The sequence below is a fragment of the Corylus avellana genome, chromosome 10, assembly GCF_965113065.1.
Source record: "Corylus avellana chromosome 10, dhCorAvel1.hap1.2, whole genome shotgun sequence".
In the NCBI taxonomy this organism is placed as follows: Eukaryota; Viridiplantae; Streptophyta; class Magnoliopsida; order Fagales; family Betulaceae; genus Corylus; species Corylus avellana.
In genome coordinates, this window is record NC_142499.1 from 20,396,846 (window position 1) to 20,414,990 (window position 18,145).

At 36.5% G+C, this 18,145-nt stretch overlaps 2 protein-coding genes and 2 pseudogenes across 4 annotated transcripts; 3 read left to right on the forward strand and 1 right to left on the reverse strand.

Moving 5' to 3' along the window:
* LOC132191993 (glutathione S-transferase U8) lies at window positions 1-1,322 on the forward strand. The gene is made up of 2 exons (XM_059607164.2): window positions 1-452; window positions 734-1,322. The coding sequence occupies exons 1-2, from the start codon at window positions 141-143 to the stop codon at window positions 1,085-1,087; spliced, it is 666 nt and encodes a 221-aa protein (XP_059463147.1). The 5' UTR covers window positions 1-140; the 3' UTR covers window positions 1,088-1,322.
* Window positions 1,323-3,988: 2,666 nt separating this feature from the next.
* Window positions 3,989-5,061, forward strand: LOC132162642 (glutathione S-transferase U8-like; annotated as a pseudogene). The gene is made up of 2 exons (XR_015909310.1): window positions 3,989-4,357; window positions 4,483-5,061. The product of XR_015909310.1 is annotated as a glutathione S-transferase U8-like (transcript).
* Window positions 5,062-5,119: 58 nt separating this feature from the next.
* On the forward strand, window positions 5,120-6,168 carry LOC132162448 (putative glutathione S-transferase; annotated as a pseudogene). The gene is made up of 2 exons (XR_015909382.1): window positions 5,120-5,509; window positions 5,639-6,168. The product of XR_015909382.1 is annotated as a putative glutathione S-transferase (transcript).
* A 6,878-nt stretch (window positions 6,169-13,046) lies between these two features.
* Window positions 13,047-14,239, reverse strand: LOC132192327 (Adenine nucleotide alpha hydrolases-like superfamily protein). The gene is made up of 4 exons (XM_059607625.2): window positions 13,865-14,239; window positions 13,669-13,778; window positions 13,419-13,537; window positions 13,047-13,319 (listed from the first exon to the last, which is right to left on the reverse strand). Exons 1-4 carry the CDS (start codon window positions 14,037-14,039, stop codon window positions 13,232-13,234), a joined length of 492 nt encoding a protein of 163 aa, XP_059463608.1. The 5' UTR covers window positions 14,040-14,239; the 3' UTR covers window positions 13,047-13,231.
* Between the last annotated feature and the right edge of the window lie 3,906 nt (window positions 14,240-18,145).

Here is an 18,145-nt window from a genome sequence, read left to right on the forward strand (position 1 = left end):
TTCATGACCATATAATAACAAGCGTAGAAGCTTATCGGCCAAGTAAACTCTTGGATCGTGGCTCTATAAAAGGGCATCACACCCAAAAGAGAGCCAAGCACCACAATCTTTCAAAGCGCAAGAACTCGCAAGTGTCTTAAATGGCAGAAGAAGTAGTGCTGTTTGGTACGTGGGGAAGCCCCTTTAGTCGCAGAGTAGAGTTGGCTCTGAAACTCAAAGGAGTTGAGTACAAATACATAGAGGAAGATTTGACCAACAAGAGTCCTTTGCTTCTCAAATATAACCCCATTCACAAGAAGATTCCTGTCCTCGTACACAATGGAAAGCCTATCGTGGAGTCCCAAGTTATTCTGGAGTACATTGATGAGACATGGCAAGGATATCCCTTGTTGCCCAAAGATCCGTACGAGAGAGCCATTGCACGTTTCTGGGCCAAGTTCATAGACGACAAGGTAATTAATATCTTTTCGATCTCTTAGCTTCCTTCAATTATAGTGTTTGTCTTCTAGTTTTTGGATAATCTTAGCAGCTCATATGTATATGAAAAAGATAAATCCAAAATTCCTTTCTACATTGCAGTCAAAAATATTATAGCACATGGGTCCGCTAATGTTGGAATTGTCTACCAATTTTGCATCATTTCTATAAACAAACGTTAAATAATCAATCCACCGAGAGACATGGAGGGAAAATGCAGCTGATCAGACTAAAATTTGAGTTTTTCTTTTTTCAGTGCTTGCCTGTGATATTTAAAGCTTTGTGGGGTGATGAGAAAGAGCATGAGAAGGCAGTAGAAGAAGCATCTGAGCTTCTAATGTTCATAGAGGAAGAGCTCAAGGAAAAGAGGTTCTTTGGAGGAGAGAGTATTGGAATGGTAGACATTATCGCTAACATCATTGCCTTTTGGCAAGGAATTTTTGAAGAAGCTTCGGGAGTAGAGTTGTTGACGAAAGAGAAATTTCCCAAACTTATCAACTGGAGTCATGAGTTCGTGAGCAATAGTGTTGTCAAGGAATGTCTGCCTCCAAGAGACAAACTAATTGCCCATTTACGAAAGCGCTTTGGGAGTCATAATGCTTCCAAATAGATGAATTTATCATGGACACTCACAGTTGGTGAAAATCGCTTGCATAATAATTCACCACTGTATAGCAAATTGGCTTTTGCGCCCCATGTGCTTGTAATTTCATCTTATGTTTTTGTCTTTGTGTAGTGACACTGTTTTTCTTGTTCTTTTCGTTTTCTATTTTTCAAGCTTTAAGTTTATGTCCGGCAAGCAAAGCTCAATCTTGTAATTCTTCAAAATGATGGTTTCTCATTTCTTTATCTTGGATAAATTTATGTCATGTTCAATGTTTTGGGTTCAAAGGCCGACTTACGTATATCCGAATCCACTTTTTATGGTTTATAAATAAGAATAAGAATTTCGATAAATTGTTTAAAATGATTTGTTAGGCATTTACAATGCATTAATATTTAAATAAGTTATTCCAACCCAAAAAAATAAAAAATAAAAGGAGTTAACTGTGCTACAGTATCATAGAACACGTTAAATACTTGTTAATATGTGATTAGAAAGATGTACTCTATTAAATTATTTTAAAAATGTGATGTACAAAATTATGGAAAAAGTAAGGGGAAACTTCACTAAGGACCTCCAAATTTCACCCGTTTTGAAATACCCCTCCTGAACTTCAAAATCTCTCAATTTAGTCCTCTGAACTTTCAATTGCTTTCAATTTGGACCCCTCCGTTAGATTTTAAACGTCACATGATGTTTATACCCTTGACTTTTGTATAAAATTTCAACTTCTAAAATGTTTTTTTTATTTTTATTTTTAAAAAAAAAAACAAAAATTAGAGATATTTTGGTCTTTTTTGAATTTTTAACGGCTAAAATTAATGGAATGGTTCAAATTGAGAGCAATTGAAAGTTCAAGGGACTAAATTAAAAAATTTTGAAGTTCAGGGGATATTTCAAAATGGGTGGAAGTTTGGGGGTCCTTAGTGAAGTTTTCCCAAAAAGTAATCTATAAATTAGAGAAAAAATTTTACACTCCAATCTATCAAATTGATTTTGGTCTTTAAAGCAAGTAATAGTGACCTGCATTTTTACTTACATGCTCTAAGAATAGAACTAGGTACCGAAAAAAAAAAAAAAAAAAAAAACTGTCTCGAAAATATACTTGTATTCAATGTACTTTTCATTTTTGGTAATTAGTTTATTGTATTTTGGGTTTAAATAGTTCATAAACAAGGAAGCCCAATGCAGAAATGGATCCAAGACCAACTTATTTGTCAGAATCCGATAGAAACTAACTATAGCATCGATAATTATCCACCTATTTGTCGCGGAAATGTTGTAGTAGACTTGTAGTAACAAGTTATACATGAAATATCATAAAACGTTTAAAATTATTTTAAATTTTGTCGCATCAAAACTAAAATGTAAAAGAGGTAACTTCACTGAAAATTCTTGAACTTTCACTTGATTTGATAAACTTCCTCCTAAACTTCAAAATCTCTCAATTTAGTTTCATAAACTTTCAATTGCAATCAATTTGGACATCTTCGTCAGATTTAGCCATTAACTTTTAACAGCAAATCCTAAAAAGACTAAAATACCCCTAATTTTCATTTTTTTTTTTTTAAATAAAAAATAAATAAAAAGGAAAAAGACCACGCAGGTCAAGCTGGCCAAGACCCGCGTGGGTCCCTGCCAGAGACCTAGAGACCCTTTTTAAAAAAATAATAAAAATAAAAAATAAAAAATAAAATAAAATAAAAAGTGAAAGTGAGGGTAAATTTGGATTTTTTTTTTTTTAAAGTCATGGGTATAAACATCATTATTTTACTTTTAACGTTTTAAATCTAACGAAATGGTCTAAATTAAAAGCAATTGAAAGTTCAAATAACTAAATTTAAAAATTTAAAAATTTAAAAAGAATTTATCAAATCAAGTGAAAGTTATTGTTGAGCCACTACACTAGGGCATTGGGAATGATAATTCATACATGTCATCGTCAGTTGCTGACATCATCCCTTATCTCAATTTCTTGAGACGTATAAGAGATCATCACTGACCCCTCTGCAGTCAACGTTCTCCCTCTATTAAGTTGTTGCCCAAAAAAATCATCTATTATTAATTGGCGTATAATTTTATTTTAGAGTTGACTCTTGAGTAATATATTTTGGGCCCAAATGTTACCGACACTTACTAAAAAGAATTCGGTCATTTTATGGCCATTTTATGAGTGCTGTGAAAGGACATTTTATGGCCATAAATATTGGTCATTAATTTTTATTTTTACAGATTCTTGTTAATTTAAATGTTGATTTTTATTGTCACATTATTATAATTGTACAACAATTATATAAGAGTCTATCAAATAACACAATTACTCTGGATGTAAATTCTTTCCAAAGTCCATATCGTGAGCCGTGAGGGGTTTGTTCCCATGTTTGACTTGCTAGTAAAGGGGATCAAGCTTAAAACAAAAAATTACTTTAACAGTTTTACTTTTCAACATACTTTCAAACATAATCTAAAAGTGAATTACTTAAAGAATTTAAAAAGTGCTTTTAATACAAAGTTAAAATTGGTTTGTTTGATAAAAAAAGAAAAAATTATAAAAAATTAAAAAAAAAATAATGAGACCTATTAAAATACACTATTAAAAAAATGAATCTTGTAAAAAGTTATGAGACCTATATTTTTCAACACAACCGACTCTAAAAATCTAAAAACATAAAATAAATTTAATGATTAGGTTTTTCTCCAAGTCTTTTGTTTGTTTTCTTTGTTTCTGGATAAGTACTGCTTCTTCCCCACGGCAGTAACTACAAGTCAACAACCACCAACTCCAATGTTTAAATGTTTAATGAATAATGACCGTGTAATAACAAGCATAGAATCTTAACCGCTAAGTCAACTCTTGGATCGTGGCTCTATAAAATGGCATCAGACCCAAAAGAGAGCAGCCAAGCACCACAAAAAATTACAGCACAATACTACTCTTTAAACTGAAGTTCTCCAAGTCTCGTAATGGCAGAAGAAGTGTTGTTGTTTGGTGTGTGGTTAAGCCCCTTTAGTCGCAGAGTAGAGTTGGCTCTGAAACTCAAAGGTGTTGACTACAAATACATAGAGGAAGATTTGACCAACAAGAGTCCTTTGCTTCTCAAATACAATCCCATTCACAAGAAGATTCCGGTTCTTGTACACAACGGAAAGCCTATCGTGGAGTCCCAAGTTATTCTGGAATATATTGACGAGACATGGCAAGGCTATCCCATATTGCCCAAAGATCCGTATGAGAGAGCCATTGCACGTTTCTGGGCCAAGTTCATAGACGACAAGGTAATTAATATCTTTTCGATCTCTTAACTTCAATTATAGTGTTTGTTTGTTGGTTTTTTATAATCTTTCTTCAATTCAGTCCGCCAAGAAAAATTTTGAGTTTTTCTTTTTATTTCTTTGGTCAGTGCTTGCCGGGGGCATTTAAAGCTTACTTGGGTGAAGAGAAAGAGCGTGAGAAGGCTGTGGAAGAAACGTGGGAGGCTCTTAAGATTTTAGAGGAAGAGTTAAAGGAAAAGAGGTTCTTTGGAGGAGAAAGTATAGGAATGGTAGACATTGTCGCTAACGCCATTGCCTTTTGGCTTGGAGTTTTTGAAGAAGCTTCGGGAGTAAAGTTGTTGACAAGAGAAATTTCCCAAACTTACCAACTGGAGTCATGAGTTCGTGAGCAACATTGTTATCAAGGAATGTCTGCCTCCAAGAGAAAAACTAATTGCCTATTTTCGAAATCGTTTTGGGGGCACCAATGCTGCTAAATAGTCGAATTTACCATTGACACTTACAGTAAAGTGAAAATCGCTCACATAATAATCCACCATTGTAATAAGTGGGCTTCTACCGTGTACTTGTAATTTCATCTTATTTTCTGTCATTGTGTCATGAATCTGTTTTTCTTTTCTTTTTGTTTAGTAATTTTCAGGCTTTTAAAGTTTATGTGTGTAATGACCTATCTTGTAATTTCATGGTTTCTCATTTTTTTTATCTTAGATGAATTTATGTTTCAAAGATTTGGGTCCAAAGATTACCAAATAATACTTAAAATGAATGGTAAATTATAAGCGCCAAAATCAGGAATTTGTTCTCAAAGGTCGAATTATATATGCATATTGGAATCCACTGTTTATATCCGATAGGAATTTGTTGTTTGGTGTGTGGGCAAGCGCCTTTAGTCGCAGAGTAGAGTTGGCTCTGAAACTCAAAGGAATTGACTATAAATACATAGAGGAAGATTTGACCAACAAGAGTCCTTTGCTTCTCAAGTATAACCCCATTCACAAAAAGGTTCCTGTGCTTGTACACAATGGAAAGCCTATAGTGGAGTCCCAAGTTATTCTAGAATATATTGATGAGACATGGCAAGGATATCCCTTGTTGCCCAAAGACCCGTACGAGAGATCCATTGCACGTTTCTGGGCCAAGTTCATAGACGACAAGGTAATTAATATCTTTTCTCTAATTACCTTCCTTCAATTTTAGTGTTTGTCTGCTGGTTTTTTATAATCTTCCTTCGATTCAATCCACCAAAAAAAATTTTGAGTTTTTCTTTTTTATTTCTTTCGTTAGTGCTTGCCAGCGACATTTAAAGCTTGCTGGGGTGAAGAGAAAGAGCGTGAGAAGGCTGTGGAAGAAACGCACGAGTTTCTTAAGTTTCTAGAGGAAGAGCTAAAGGAAAAGAGGTTCTTTGGAGGAGAAAGTATTGGAATGGTAGACATTATCGCTAACGCCATTGCCTTTTGGCATGAAGTTTTTGAAGAAGCTTCGGGAGTAAACTTGTTGACGAGTAGAAATTTCCCAAACTTACCAACTGGAGTCATGAGTTCGTGACTAACAGTGTTGTTAAAGAATGTCTTCCTCCAAGAGACAAACTAATTACCTATTTTCGAATTCGCTTAGGAGGCGCTAATGCTTCCAAATAGACAAATTTACCATCGACACTCACAGTTGGTGAAAATCACACACATAATAATCCATATTGTAATAAGTGGGCTTTTGCCGTGTGCTTGTAATTTTATCTTATTTTCTACCTTCGTGTCATGACTATTTTTCTTGTTCTTTTCAGGCTTTTAAAGCTTATGTGTGTAATGACCTATCTTGTAATTTCATGGTTTCTCATTTCTTTTATCTTAGATGAATTTATGTTTCAAAGATTTGGGTCCAAAGATTACCAAATAATACTTAAAATGAATGGTCCGAATTTGATTGCGTTTTTTTTTTTTTTTTTAACAATGACTAATTCAACAATTAATTGTAATCACCATATCAGCATTATAAAATACTTTATAAAAAAAATATAATTTTTACTATTACTCTTATATTTTAATAATTTATAACATTACTTTTTTTTTTTTTTTTTTGAAAAGAGAATCCAGACTTGTATTGATTAACAGCATTCCTGCTCAACAAGAACAATCTCCTGGATACATATAGGACATTCCAGAAACCAAACTTGCTCTACAGTGGAAACAAAAGCAAACTTAGCTAATAAATGGGCAGCCTCATTGCCAGTTCTTCTAACATGTTTAGCCTCCCAGTGGGCTGCCGTGTTAAGCAATAATTTTGCCCCTTCAATCAGATGTCCATAACTCCGCATGCAAATTGAATCTGTACGTAGAGATTGTACAATCTCTAGTGCATCACCTTCCACCTCAATCTTATGGAAACCCCTTCTAGAACAGAAATCAGCCAACTTCCACGCACCATAAGCTTCTGCAGATGAAGGGTCAAGCTGAGCAGAAAAAAGAGTACTAAGCGCTGCTACAACCTTTCCTTCATAATCACGAATTACTATACCAATACCTATCTTCCCTCTATCTCGATCAACCGCAACATCCCAATTTGCCTTGACTGAACCCATATTCGGCGCCTTCCAACTAGCTTCCAGCGAGATGTTTGGCTTGAATAGGTTATCACGACGGACTTGGTCAGCAGAATTGGAGGCCTCTTGCTGCTCTTTTGCTCTACGAATTAACAAGGAAGGAGACAGAAATTCGCCACCAAAAACAACATCATTACGTCTAAGCCAAATGAGCCTTGCTGTAATAGCAATAAACTGTAAGTCTTCCATTTCAAACTTGTCATGCATCTGTTTAAAAATGTTCAAAAAAGAGTCCTCAATCACAGCACATTTTTGGATCCGGGAAGGGCATTCAAACCAAACATCCGAAGCTGCTGGACAATTCCAAAGAACATGACTTACTGTTTCAGGTTCCATCTTACAAATGGGGCATATAGGATCTTCAATCACACCTCTTCTATGCAGATTCTCCCTTGTAGGTAAGATATTAGCACAAGCCTTCCAAATAAATGACATTAATACTCGAGGTCCCCTTACACGCCAGATATCCCTCCAGATTTGGATGCTATGGTCTGTATTGGAGCTACTGCCTATAGTACTTTCCATCATGGATTTAGCAAAATGATAGGCACTTCTCACACTGAAATCTCCCTTAGAAGATCCTACCCACACCATACGATCACTTTGTTGTCTAGGACATATAGGCATACTACATATAGTATCTGCTTCTTCCTTCCTAAAAATGCTATAAACCAGTGCCTTTTTCCACCATTTAGTATCTTCATCAATCAAAGAACACACCCTAGCATCATACTCAAGAGTATTAACAGGAGATTGTACTGCATAAGTAGTTGGTAAAGGGATCCACCGATCCTGCCAGACTTTAATTGACTTGCCATCTCCTACTCTCCACATCATACCCTCCTGAAGTAGTTTCCTGGATGACCAAATACTTCTCCAAGCATATGAGGGTCTTCTCCCTAAATTGGATGTTTGAAAAGATGCCTTAGGATAATATTTCTCCTTAAAAATCTGAGCAACCAAGGAGTCATTATTATGAATGAGCCGCCAACCCTGCTTAGCAAGAAGAGCTAAATTAAAACATTCCAAATCTCGAAACCCCATCCCACCTTTCTCCTTTGCCCTTCCAAGCTTCTCCCAACTCATCCAAGCCATTTTAGTGTCATTCTCCTTATGCCCCCACCAAAACTTAGACATCATGGAATTGATCTCATGGCAAAGCGTTTTAGGTAGCAGAAAAACACTCATCGAATATGTAGGAATCGCCTGGATAACTGCTTTAAGCATAATTTCTTTCCCAGCTTGAGAGAGAAACTTCTCTTTCCAGCCACTCATTCTATCCCAAATCCTCCCTTTTATACTAGAAAAAGCAATCCTTTTTGATCTACCAATTAAAGCAGGAAGCCCTAAATATTTCTCATACCGTTGTGTGGAAGAAACCCCCGCAAGAGATAGGATATGAGCTCTTGTATCTGCCGGAGTATTCCTACTAAAAAACAAAGAAGTCTTCGTCTTATTCAATTTCTGACCTGAAGCTCTCTCATAGGTCTCCAAAATCTCCTGAATATGCTCCCATTCAGTCCTATTCGCTTTACAGAATAGAAGACTATCGTCAGCAAAAAACAGGTGGTTCAGTCGAATGCCCCCTTTAGTAACCGGGAGACCTGTGATTCTTCTTCCCCGTTCCGCCTTTTGTAATAGGAAACTCAGCCCTTCCGCACATAGTATAAAAAAATAAGGTGAAAGTGGATCTCCCTGTCGGATGCCTCGGGTCGGTATAATTTTGCCATAGGGTTGCCCATGAACTACCACTGAATACGAAACAGTACGAACACAAGTCATGGTCAGATTAACCCACCGATCATTAAACCCAATCTTACGCATCATCAACTCCAAGAAATCCCACTCCACCCTGTCATAGGCTTTGCTCATATCCAGCTTAAGTGCCATATGACCCTCCCTCCCCTTCATTCTACTATCCATGGTATGTAGAGCTTCAAATGCCACCAATATATTATCTGTTAGAAGTCTACCTGGTATAAAGGCACTCTGGGTAGAAGAAATAATATTGGGTAACACCCTCTTCATTCGGTTAGCTAACACTTTAGCAATAATCTTGTAAATAACATTACAAAGACTAATTGGCCGAAATTCTGTAATTCTAGTAGGGTTGCTAACTTTTGGAATAAGAGCTATATTGGTAGCATTGATATCCTTATCAAAAACATCAAAATTGAGAAAATCAAGCACTGCATGACATACCTCTCCTTGCACTGTTTGCCAAGAGTTTTGATAAAAACAAGCTGAAAAGCCATCCGGACCCGGTGATTTCAACGGATGCATTTGATGGAGTGCACATTCCACTTCAGCAACTGTAAAAGTCCTAGTTAGTGTGACATTCATCTCCTCCGTCACTCGGGCACCCATACCCTCCAAACACTCATGCACACCTTGGACTTCCCCTGCCGTAAACAAGGCTGTATAGTAATGAACAAAAGCTGCTCCAATTTCATCTTGCTTCCTCCACATGGTCCCAGATTCATCCACAACCTGTTTAATCTGATTAATTTTCCTTCTATGGCTCGCCCACGCATGAAAGAAAGAGGTATTCCGATCCCCATGTTGATACCAATTCTGTTTGGCTCTTTGCTTCCATTTGAGGTCCTCCTGCTCCATTATAAAATCAATCTCATGCTTCAATATTTTAATTGACTCACAATTTGCTGGTTCCTCATCCCGCTGCAGCAACTCCAGCTGTTTAGTTTTATCTTTGATTTTCTTGGTAGCATCTCCAAATTTACGTGAACTCCAAGAAGATAAATCAGCTTGACAGTTAGCCAATTTCTGCTTTACCACCTGCATTTTGGACCCTCCTAACCCGCCACTGACCCAAGCTTCTTCCACCACCTGCTTATAGTCTTCGTCTACCATCCATGAGGCTTCTATTTTAAACTTCTTAGAATAAACTGTACGCCTCATCTCTCCACCACCCAGCCGCAAGCAAAGTGGTTTATGGTCACTGGATCTCGCCGCAAGTACCCATACTTCAGACATCTGATGCCCTTCACACCATTCACGGTTCCCCACAGCACGATCAAGACGCTCTTTTGTGAAATCATCCCCCTCTCTACAGTTGGTCCATGTAAATAAAGACCCTCTATAGCCTAAATCAGACAATGAGCAGTCTTGTAATACCTCCCTGAAAGCTTCCATCTGCCCCTCTCTTGTCATAACCGTCCCGAATTTCTCAGATTGTGACACAATCTCATTAAAGTCACCGATCACCAGCCATGGTTCTGGAGTGAAATACTGCAAATGCCGCAAGAGTGCCCATGACTCATATCTTTTTGTCCAATCGGGATGCCCATAGAAGGTCGTAAGCTTCCAAGAACTGTCACTGTCTTCCTGCATGACTATGGAGTTAATATGTCTTCTTGAAAAGTTTTGTATTTCCAGCTTAATATCATTCCTCCAAAAAAGAGCAAGACCCCCGCTACTCCCCACCGGGTCCACCACAAAAAGACCCATGTAACCCATTTTCACCCGAAGAAATTCCAGCTTATACTTCTGACACTTTGTTTCCATAATAAACAAAATGTTGGGATTATTCTCCTTTACCAAGAGGCAAAGGTCACGAACTTTCCGAGGGCTCCCAATTCCCCGGCAGTTCCAACTTAACAGATTCATAATGCTAGGCGGGGCTGCTCAACAGCCTCCGCCTGTGTGGATTTACTTTGGTAAGAATCAGCCATTATCTTTCTACTTTTCTTACCTGCATTCACCCCCTGCTTTTCAACCACTCCGCCTACTGCTTTCCGCTTCTGCTCACCAAAGGAACCCGAAGCCCTTCCTTCTTCTGAAAATTTCTTAAACCGAGCTTTCTTCTTCCAAGTGCGTACACTCTTCAAACCTGGCCGTGATATCCCTTCCTGTGGTACCTCTGTAGTATCTCCTCCATTCGGTTCCATTTCATCACCACATGATATAGACTTCTCTGCATGCAAAGTATCTATTATCAAAGCACTAGAAGGGGACACGTGAACCATAGTTTCATCCTCCATTATGGGAATCTTCTGGACCACATCTTGGAATGTGGGAGTCACATTGGTGTTCTTGAAGATTGGAACATTTCCACACGTGCCTTTCAACTCTGTTTCAATTGAAACGTGGCATATTGGGGAGACTTGAGTTAAAATTTCCTTACCCTTACGTGGAACTTTATCTACCAACTTACTCTTTTCAAGCATTCTAGCACGAGGTACATGATCTCCCCCACATGACCCGTAATATCCTAAATCTTCTCCACCCTCATCACCACGTGTATGGCGATTATTCCTCACGTTCCCGGTAGAAGAGGAGCTACGTGAATCAAACTGCTGCTCATCACAACCGCCGTCATCAGAATTCTGCTCCTCCCCCATTTTGGAATTCCTAGGCCTACCACCGCTGCCATTTGAAGAATTTTGCTTACGCACCTCCGCCCTCAACGAGGTTCCCCACTCTTTCTTGTCCTCTGCCGCATGCACCCTTGAATCTTGCCTTGCAGGACACCCCAACCTACCATGGACCACCCTCCCACAGAAGAAGCAAAACATTGGGAGTTTTTCATATTTAAAAACTACCCAATAGGACTGATCACCCAAATGCAAAGCTCTCCCACGCTCCAATGGTTTTGAAAGATCAATATGCACCCTTAATCGTAGACAACGTCCCCAGCCAGCCCCATCCCCTGCTAAATCGACATCCTCCAATTCCCCCATAGATTCACCAATCTTTATGCCCACCGCCTTAGACATGCATAATAACGGCATCTCATGAACCTGAATCCATATAGGAGAAGACATGAATGTCATCTGTGATGGAGGAGTCTTCCCGTCAAACTCAGTAATGACCAAAATCTGTCGATCAAAAGCCCACGGCCTTCCTGCCAAGACCCTCCTCTTATCAATGGCATCAGAAAATTCAAACAACCATAGATTGTCTTGAATTTCTTTGAATACTACAGTCCCTATAGTCCTCCAAATCCTAGTAAGGACAGTTTTAAAAGCCTCTTTATTTGTAGACTTCTCTGACCATAATCTGCCCACCAGACATTGTTCACCTTGCTTCCTTACAACAGAGACCTCCCCTTCTGTGATCGAAATCCCTTTCTGTTCTCCGCCAGTCAGTGTTATCCGACTACATAAATCTTCCAAAGCTTCGACCATCTTCTTTCTCCACACCCAACTACTCGAACTAACCACCCAAAAAAACCCCCCTCCTGTCAAAACAGAGAGAGACTTTCCCCTCACCTAGTTGTGCCACTCCAAGAAACCCCAAAAAGAATCCCAGAGAGAAACCTAGAGAGAGACGCCAGTTGTTTTTTTAGTAGTGAACTTGATTTATAACATTACTTTTATACTGTACAAGTTGAATGTGGAGTCCAGGAAGTGCAACTATTGTTTGGACGTGTAGGATCTAGATCCTTCTCACCCTTGCAGAAACTTCCAACAATGAAGAAAATCTAGTAAGTGGATCTGGGGTTGAATTGATTGGTGGAAGGGACTAATCAAAGTCAACGCTGTGGTAATAGCTATGAAAATATTTATATTTTTAGCAGGCAGGGACCTCGACTAACATCTTTCAAGCACTATCTTTTGTAAATATTCTCTGTAGGCTTGCCGAGATAAGAAATGATACATGAAATTCAGATTTTTGTTACAAAAATAAAAAAAATAAAAAATATAATAACAAGCAGAGAGGCTTAATTATGGGCCAAGTAACCTATGAGATCGTTGCTTTATAAAAGGGCATCAACAAAAGGTTAAGTTGATTAAAAAAATTGTAAACTTAACCATTTAAATCTTCAATTTCAAATCCTATCAATTGCAATATTGGAAAATGGTTTAAATTGTTATTCATCAAATCTTGTGTATATCATAGTGCTAGCTGCATCTTCTTATCTTCATCATAGATAAGAAGATGTGTGTTATTTTTGAAAATGCTCACAAAGATTTCTTCAACATTAACAACAAAATGAAAATTCACGGTAATCGGCATATACATATTTACAAACGACAAAGAGATTAATAAATGACAAGACAAGGACCTTAAACAGCCCGTGTCTTATGGCCATTAAAAATCTGCAGAGTGAGGCCGAATTAAATACGCCAAATATAAGTATAAAATATTCTTCATAATTGATGAGCAGAGGAGTACATATCCATGATCCATCCATCTATTTAGTGTTCAATTGTCCTCCAAAAAGGAAATTCACATGTATTCAGGAAAACATAAAATGGAAGCAGGGGGCAAACGTAAATGATAACAACAATAGATATCGCTCAAAATCAAGATCCAAATTACTTGCCAAAGCTTGGATCCTTGACTATGGTGACAGGACAAGTAGCATTCACGATCACATAGTTGCTCACACTCCCAAGCAGAATCCTGTTCCACAAAGGCACGATTACAATCACCCCAGAAACGACACACGATTGATATTTTGATTGATTTGAGAAAAAAAAAAAAAAAACTCCATGTTTTTACCTTCGGATGGTACTGAGTCCCCTGCTTCCCATTACCAGAGAGTCCAGCTTCAGATCTTCAGCAGCATCTACAAGCTTTTCCCTCGCATCTCCCCAGTACAGTTTCGTCAGAATGTTCACCTAAAAATCACATTCATACCCACCCAATAAAAGCCATAAACATTAACACTAACATGCTATTTAACAAGAAAAGAGAAATTTTTTGGATCCCACCAAAGAAAACTCAAAAACAGAGGAAAAAAAAAAAAAACCTCTTTCTGTCTCGCAGCGGTGTCAAGGGTATCAAGAACCTCGATATCAGGCTTGACATCGTACTTCTTCATAACCTCCGGCTCTCTGAACTCAACCAGAGGAATCAGAGCTACAAAAACCCCATATCAAATTTCAGATCAGATCAAAGCCAGGAAAAAAGAAACGAAAGATCGACAACATGAAGAAGACACTTACGAGCGCCAGATTTGTCCCAAAGCTGGCTACGAGACTCGTCGAGTTTGTTGGGGTTAATGTGGATGATGAAAATGGTATCACCTTTATCGGCTAAATTATCTACAGCCCATTTCAGGGCGTTCTTGCTGCTCTTTGAGAAATCCATGGCCACTCCTATTTTCCTATCCTTCACCATTTTTTCTGTCTCTTAGCTTCTTCTACTTCCCCTTTCTGCTACCTCTGGCTTTTGTAATCAGAGGAAAAAAGAACAACGGCGCTTAACGCGTGAGTAACGTCAAAAAGCTTGAAGATTCCCAGAAGAAAAATTGGTTTTGGTTCGTCTCGACTCTTTTACAGGGACAGGTTTCTGATGCCTTTGGGCTTTTGGTTTAAGCAGGTAGTAAAGGCAATAAGATATGAATACTTGTACGCTTCAGTTTGATCCAACGATTCGGTTTAATTGAATCAGAGCCGTCTACGTTTCCAGTCGGGTCCACTTGATGGTTGGTCCGGATTCACCGACAGTTGATGGGTGCCTGCTCCACATTGTTTCCCACTACGGCACTACCCCAAATCCGCGTGGCTAGGATTTCTTCTATCTTAAAGTTAGAAATGAGAAATTTATTTTACTAACAAAAAAATAATAATAAAATATTATTTTATATTAAAAATAAAAAATAAAGAGTGGTTAGCTACTCTAATCTTTTAGCTAAGGGTGGTTCTCAAGCCACCCTCAATGACCGGCTAAGGGTGGTCCAACTATCTCCTATAGCCAAACTAAAAAAAAAAATTGTTTGGTCCTTGGGGGTAGGGCCATATGAAGCCACCCTAAACCAAAGCCACCTCCAACCTCAAATGAGGTAGTTTGTGTACTCTTAATTTTTTATAATTTTATTTTATAATTTTTTTAAAATATATATAATATTTTATTATTATTGTTATTAATGGGACAAAAAATAATAATAAATGAATATAAGAAGAATAAAATTAAAGACAATTCAACCGGAGATTGAGTGGATGAGAAGGCATAGGATTTTTTTAGGAATAGAGATTATTATACCCAAATCAGAAGATCAGCAATAGGATTGCAAATGGAAAACGGAGAGCAAGATAAGTACAAAATTTAAAACAAGAAGCTACTCGGAACCTTCCCTATTCCTTTTCATGCGCATAATATTTACACGTAATCACATGTGACTATCTCATCCTGAATAGCTCCTACAATTCCACGAATAACATTTAGAGAAATATGAATATTGCAAAATGCTACAAATAACTCTTGGGTCAAAATTTAAAGATGGCAATTTGTGTTTATTGTCTAATTGAGATAAAATCAGGATTTTTTAAAACTATATAAGTTAACATTAATACAACTAATTTAATTAAACAGATCAGACTCTTCAATCCTAACTTGCTAATTTGATGTTTGGTTAATGCCGTAACACAAATCATGTCATAAATTATCAATTCTAAATGTCATGAGTGGAGTTCATGCCTTATCGAAGTATGAATATAATACTATATATGGGTCAACTATAATCCGATTCGTTTAATTAAATATATTGAACTCGTCAATTCTAACCCGCTAATTTATTTTAAACTACAGCTTTTATTAGGTAAAAATATATCCTCTAATCCCATGCAATAATCTGAATTTTTTAAGTTTTAATGAGCGAACAAAGAAATAGATGGGATTGATTGGTGCTCTAAGAATTTAGATCATGTGAGATGAAGTTGTCCTATTACATTGTAATAAAATAGCCTCATTGTACAAAATCCCCACCCTGCTTCAAACTGGCATAGCAAAATTGGCATCATCAACCTGCCTATTAAGCACGTGGTCATAATTTAGGCAGATGGTCCTCCACGCAATTTATTTCGTACAGAATATGCAATTCCCATGTCAAGAAATACACAATTTGTAGGAGAAAATATCAAGAAATAGTCGGAGATTCCCAAGTGTGTGGCTCTGGCTTAGGGAGAAAAATCATCGATATTAATGTCGCCATGAAAAATCAGATAACACAACGTCAAACCAAGGATTTGAAGATTAGATGAGATATTAAGCAATAATATCTTATCCAACTACTCCATGTTTTGAACGACTAAGTCTTATGATTTTTCAACTCTACATAAGAAGAAGAAGATGATTCGAACTAGTGACCTCTGTTTTATACGATTTCTTGTATCCTAAGAGGTGGTGGCGGGAAAAAAATAATTTTGAAAAAATTCAGTTATTAATTTGTAGAACAAACATAAGTAAACATGGGAGTTTTATATATTTAATAATTGATTTTTAAAAATATATATAGAAGGAAAGGCAAAATAAAGATAAATAGCAGTTATCAAAATAAGAAAGTACTCGTACGGGATTATAGGTGGAAGAGTTCGTCTAATATCTTTTTGTCAAATACAATTTACAAAGATTCGTGTCAACCGTTTGGTACCCGTACCACCATTGAGACCCTGACATCCATCAAACTCACGTGGTTGAAAACTGTCATATTAGTCTCGGGTAAAGATAAACAGCACGCGTACAAAAAATTTAAAAAAAAAAAAAAAAAAAAAATTTGCACGGCGTACCACGCACGCCGCGTGCTGTGAATCAGTGCTCGTTAGTCCCCACCACTAACCGTTTTTCTTTTTCTTTTTTTTTAAAAAAAAAAGAATGTTAACCAAAAAAAAAAATCTACTTGAACTTTGGCCCATCTATTGAATTTAACGAAATGTTAGAAATTATATCTTTATTTTGTAATTATTTTATACTAAAATGGCAGTAATAAACTATTGAATTAGTCTGTATAATGTAATGCTAAAAGGAGAATTATAGTTCTTTTTGAATTCTCTCAAATTTTTTTTAAAAAAAAAAAGATAATTGATGGAAACGAGAGAGTGTTCAGTGTTGGAAGGCGAGGATACAGCGAAGAAGTCGCCTTTTGAGGATAATGTTGTCAAGCTTGTGATCAAAGAGTGAAGATACAGCAAACAAGACCCATAGGCCTATTGGGCCGTCTGAATTTGAACCTAATTGGGCTTGTGGGTTGAGTTGAACGAAGGCACACCAAAAGATGACCGATACCAAGATATTGTTCGGTTGGAGGCCTCTCTTAAACAAGCCAGAACTAGCCCCAAACAACTCCAGAAGAGTTTGGGCCTTACTCGCAAAAAAAAAAGCATTTTGTACGCCTGTTTTTGTTTTTGTATTTGTTTATATATATATATATTGAAGTAATTAAGGCAAATATAATAGTTTCATTATGATGCTAACATAATTATATTATAACATTACACATTAAAGGAAACAACCATTGGCAAAACACAAAATAAATTACCTACGTTGTTCAATCAATTGTTTCTAGCTTCTAGCAATATAAAAAGTTTAACCAGGTTATTTGTACCACGCTACACAAAAATAAATAAATAAAAAATAAAATAAAATAGAAGAAGAAAAAGAGGCCAATTTTCTGAAGTCTAAACTATATTTTTGATTAAATAGTTTAGTTTTTAGCGCCATATACGAATGAGTAACTAGAAATAATCTTTATACACCAATAAAAAAAAAAAAAAAAAAATTTGAATGTTAAGACTTTGTTCTTTATTGAATATAAACAACAAGAAGTCTTTTGGTGCACTAAACAACTATTAAAAATATATAAGAAATTTAACATTGCAATTTAAACTGATTTAAGATAATGAAGAAGAAAGAACATTTGTACAAAAGAGAGTTTACAATACTAAAAGAGATAACTAGCAAAGTCACCAAAAGAAGAGAGAATGATGAAGAATGTTTCATATTTAGATGAAAAAAGTACACTAGCTAAAACACTTCAATTTAACCTCAAAATGAATGAAAAACACACCTAGACTTATCCCATATATATAGCAAAGAATAAGCGCAATATGTCTTAAGCAAATACCGTAATATAAGGAGAAGAATATTGTCCGTTGAAATCTATAAGTGATTCATGCATTTGGAAAAGAATATAATCTTTTTATATAAATCTAATATGCCAATTGGAGCATTTTCTTTTATTTGTAAAATTTATTTTTTTTGTTATGAAAATAAAATCTAAACCATTAATTCAGTTTTTTATTTGGTTTCTTTCTTTGCCTTGTTATGAGAATGGAACATTTCAATGATTTCATCATCTTTAACTGTTTTTCCCCATTTTGAACGTATAAAGGAGATGAATTCTATTTTTCCCATCTCCTTAGCATTTATTCCAATATTCAAAAATGACTTTAATATTATTTGATTCCCTTATTTAATGTTATCGATTTTTTTAAGCCTTATTTTAAGAA

Coding starts and splice junctions, on each gene's coding strand:
- LOC132192327 (XM_059607625.2), bottom strand. CDS start 14,039: ATGGTGAAGGATAGGAAAATAGGAGTGGCCATGGATTTCTCAAAGAGC. Junction 13,779..13,864: donor TTGGGACAAATCTGGCGCTC/GTAAGTGTCTTC, acceptor GGGTTTTTGTAG/CTCTGATTCCTCTGGTTGAG. Junction 13,538..13,668: donor CCGCTGCGAGACAGAAAGAG/GTTTTTTTTTTT, acceptor TGTGATTTTTAG/GTGAACATTCTGACGAAACT.
- LOC132191993 (XM_059607164.2), top strand. CDS start 141: ATGGCAGAAGAAGTAGTGCTGTTTGGTACGTGGGGAAGCCCCTTTAGT. Junction 453..733: donor CCAAGTTCATAGACGACAAG/GTAATTAATATC, acceptor TTCTTTTTTCAG/TGCTTGCCTGTGATATTTAA.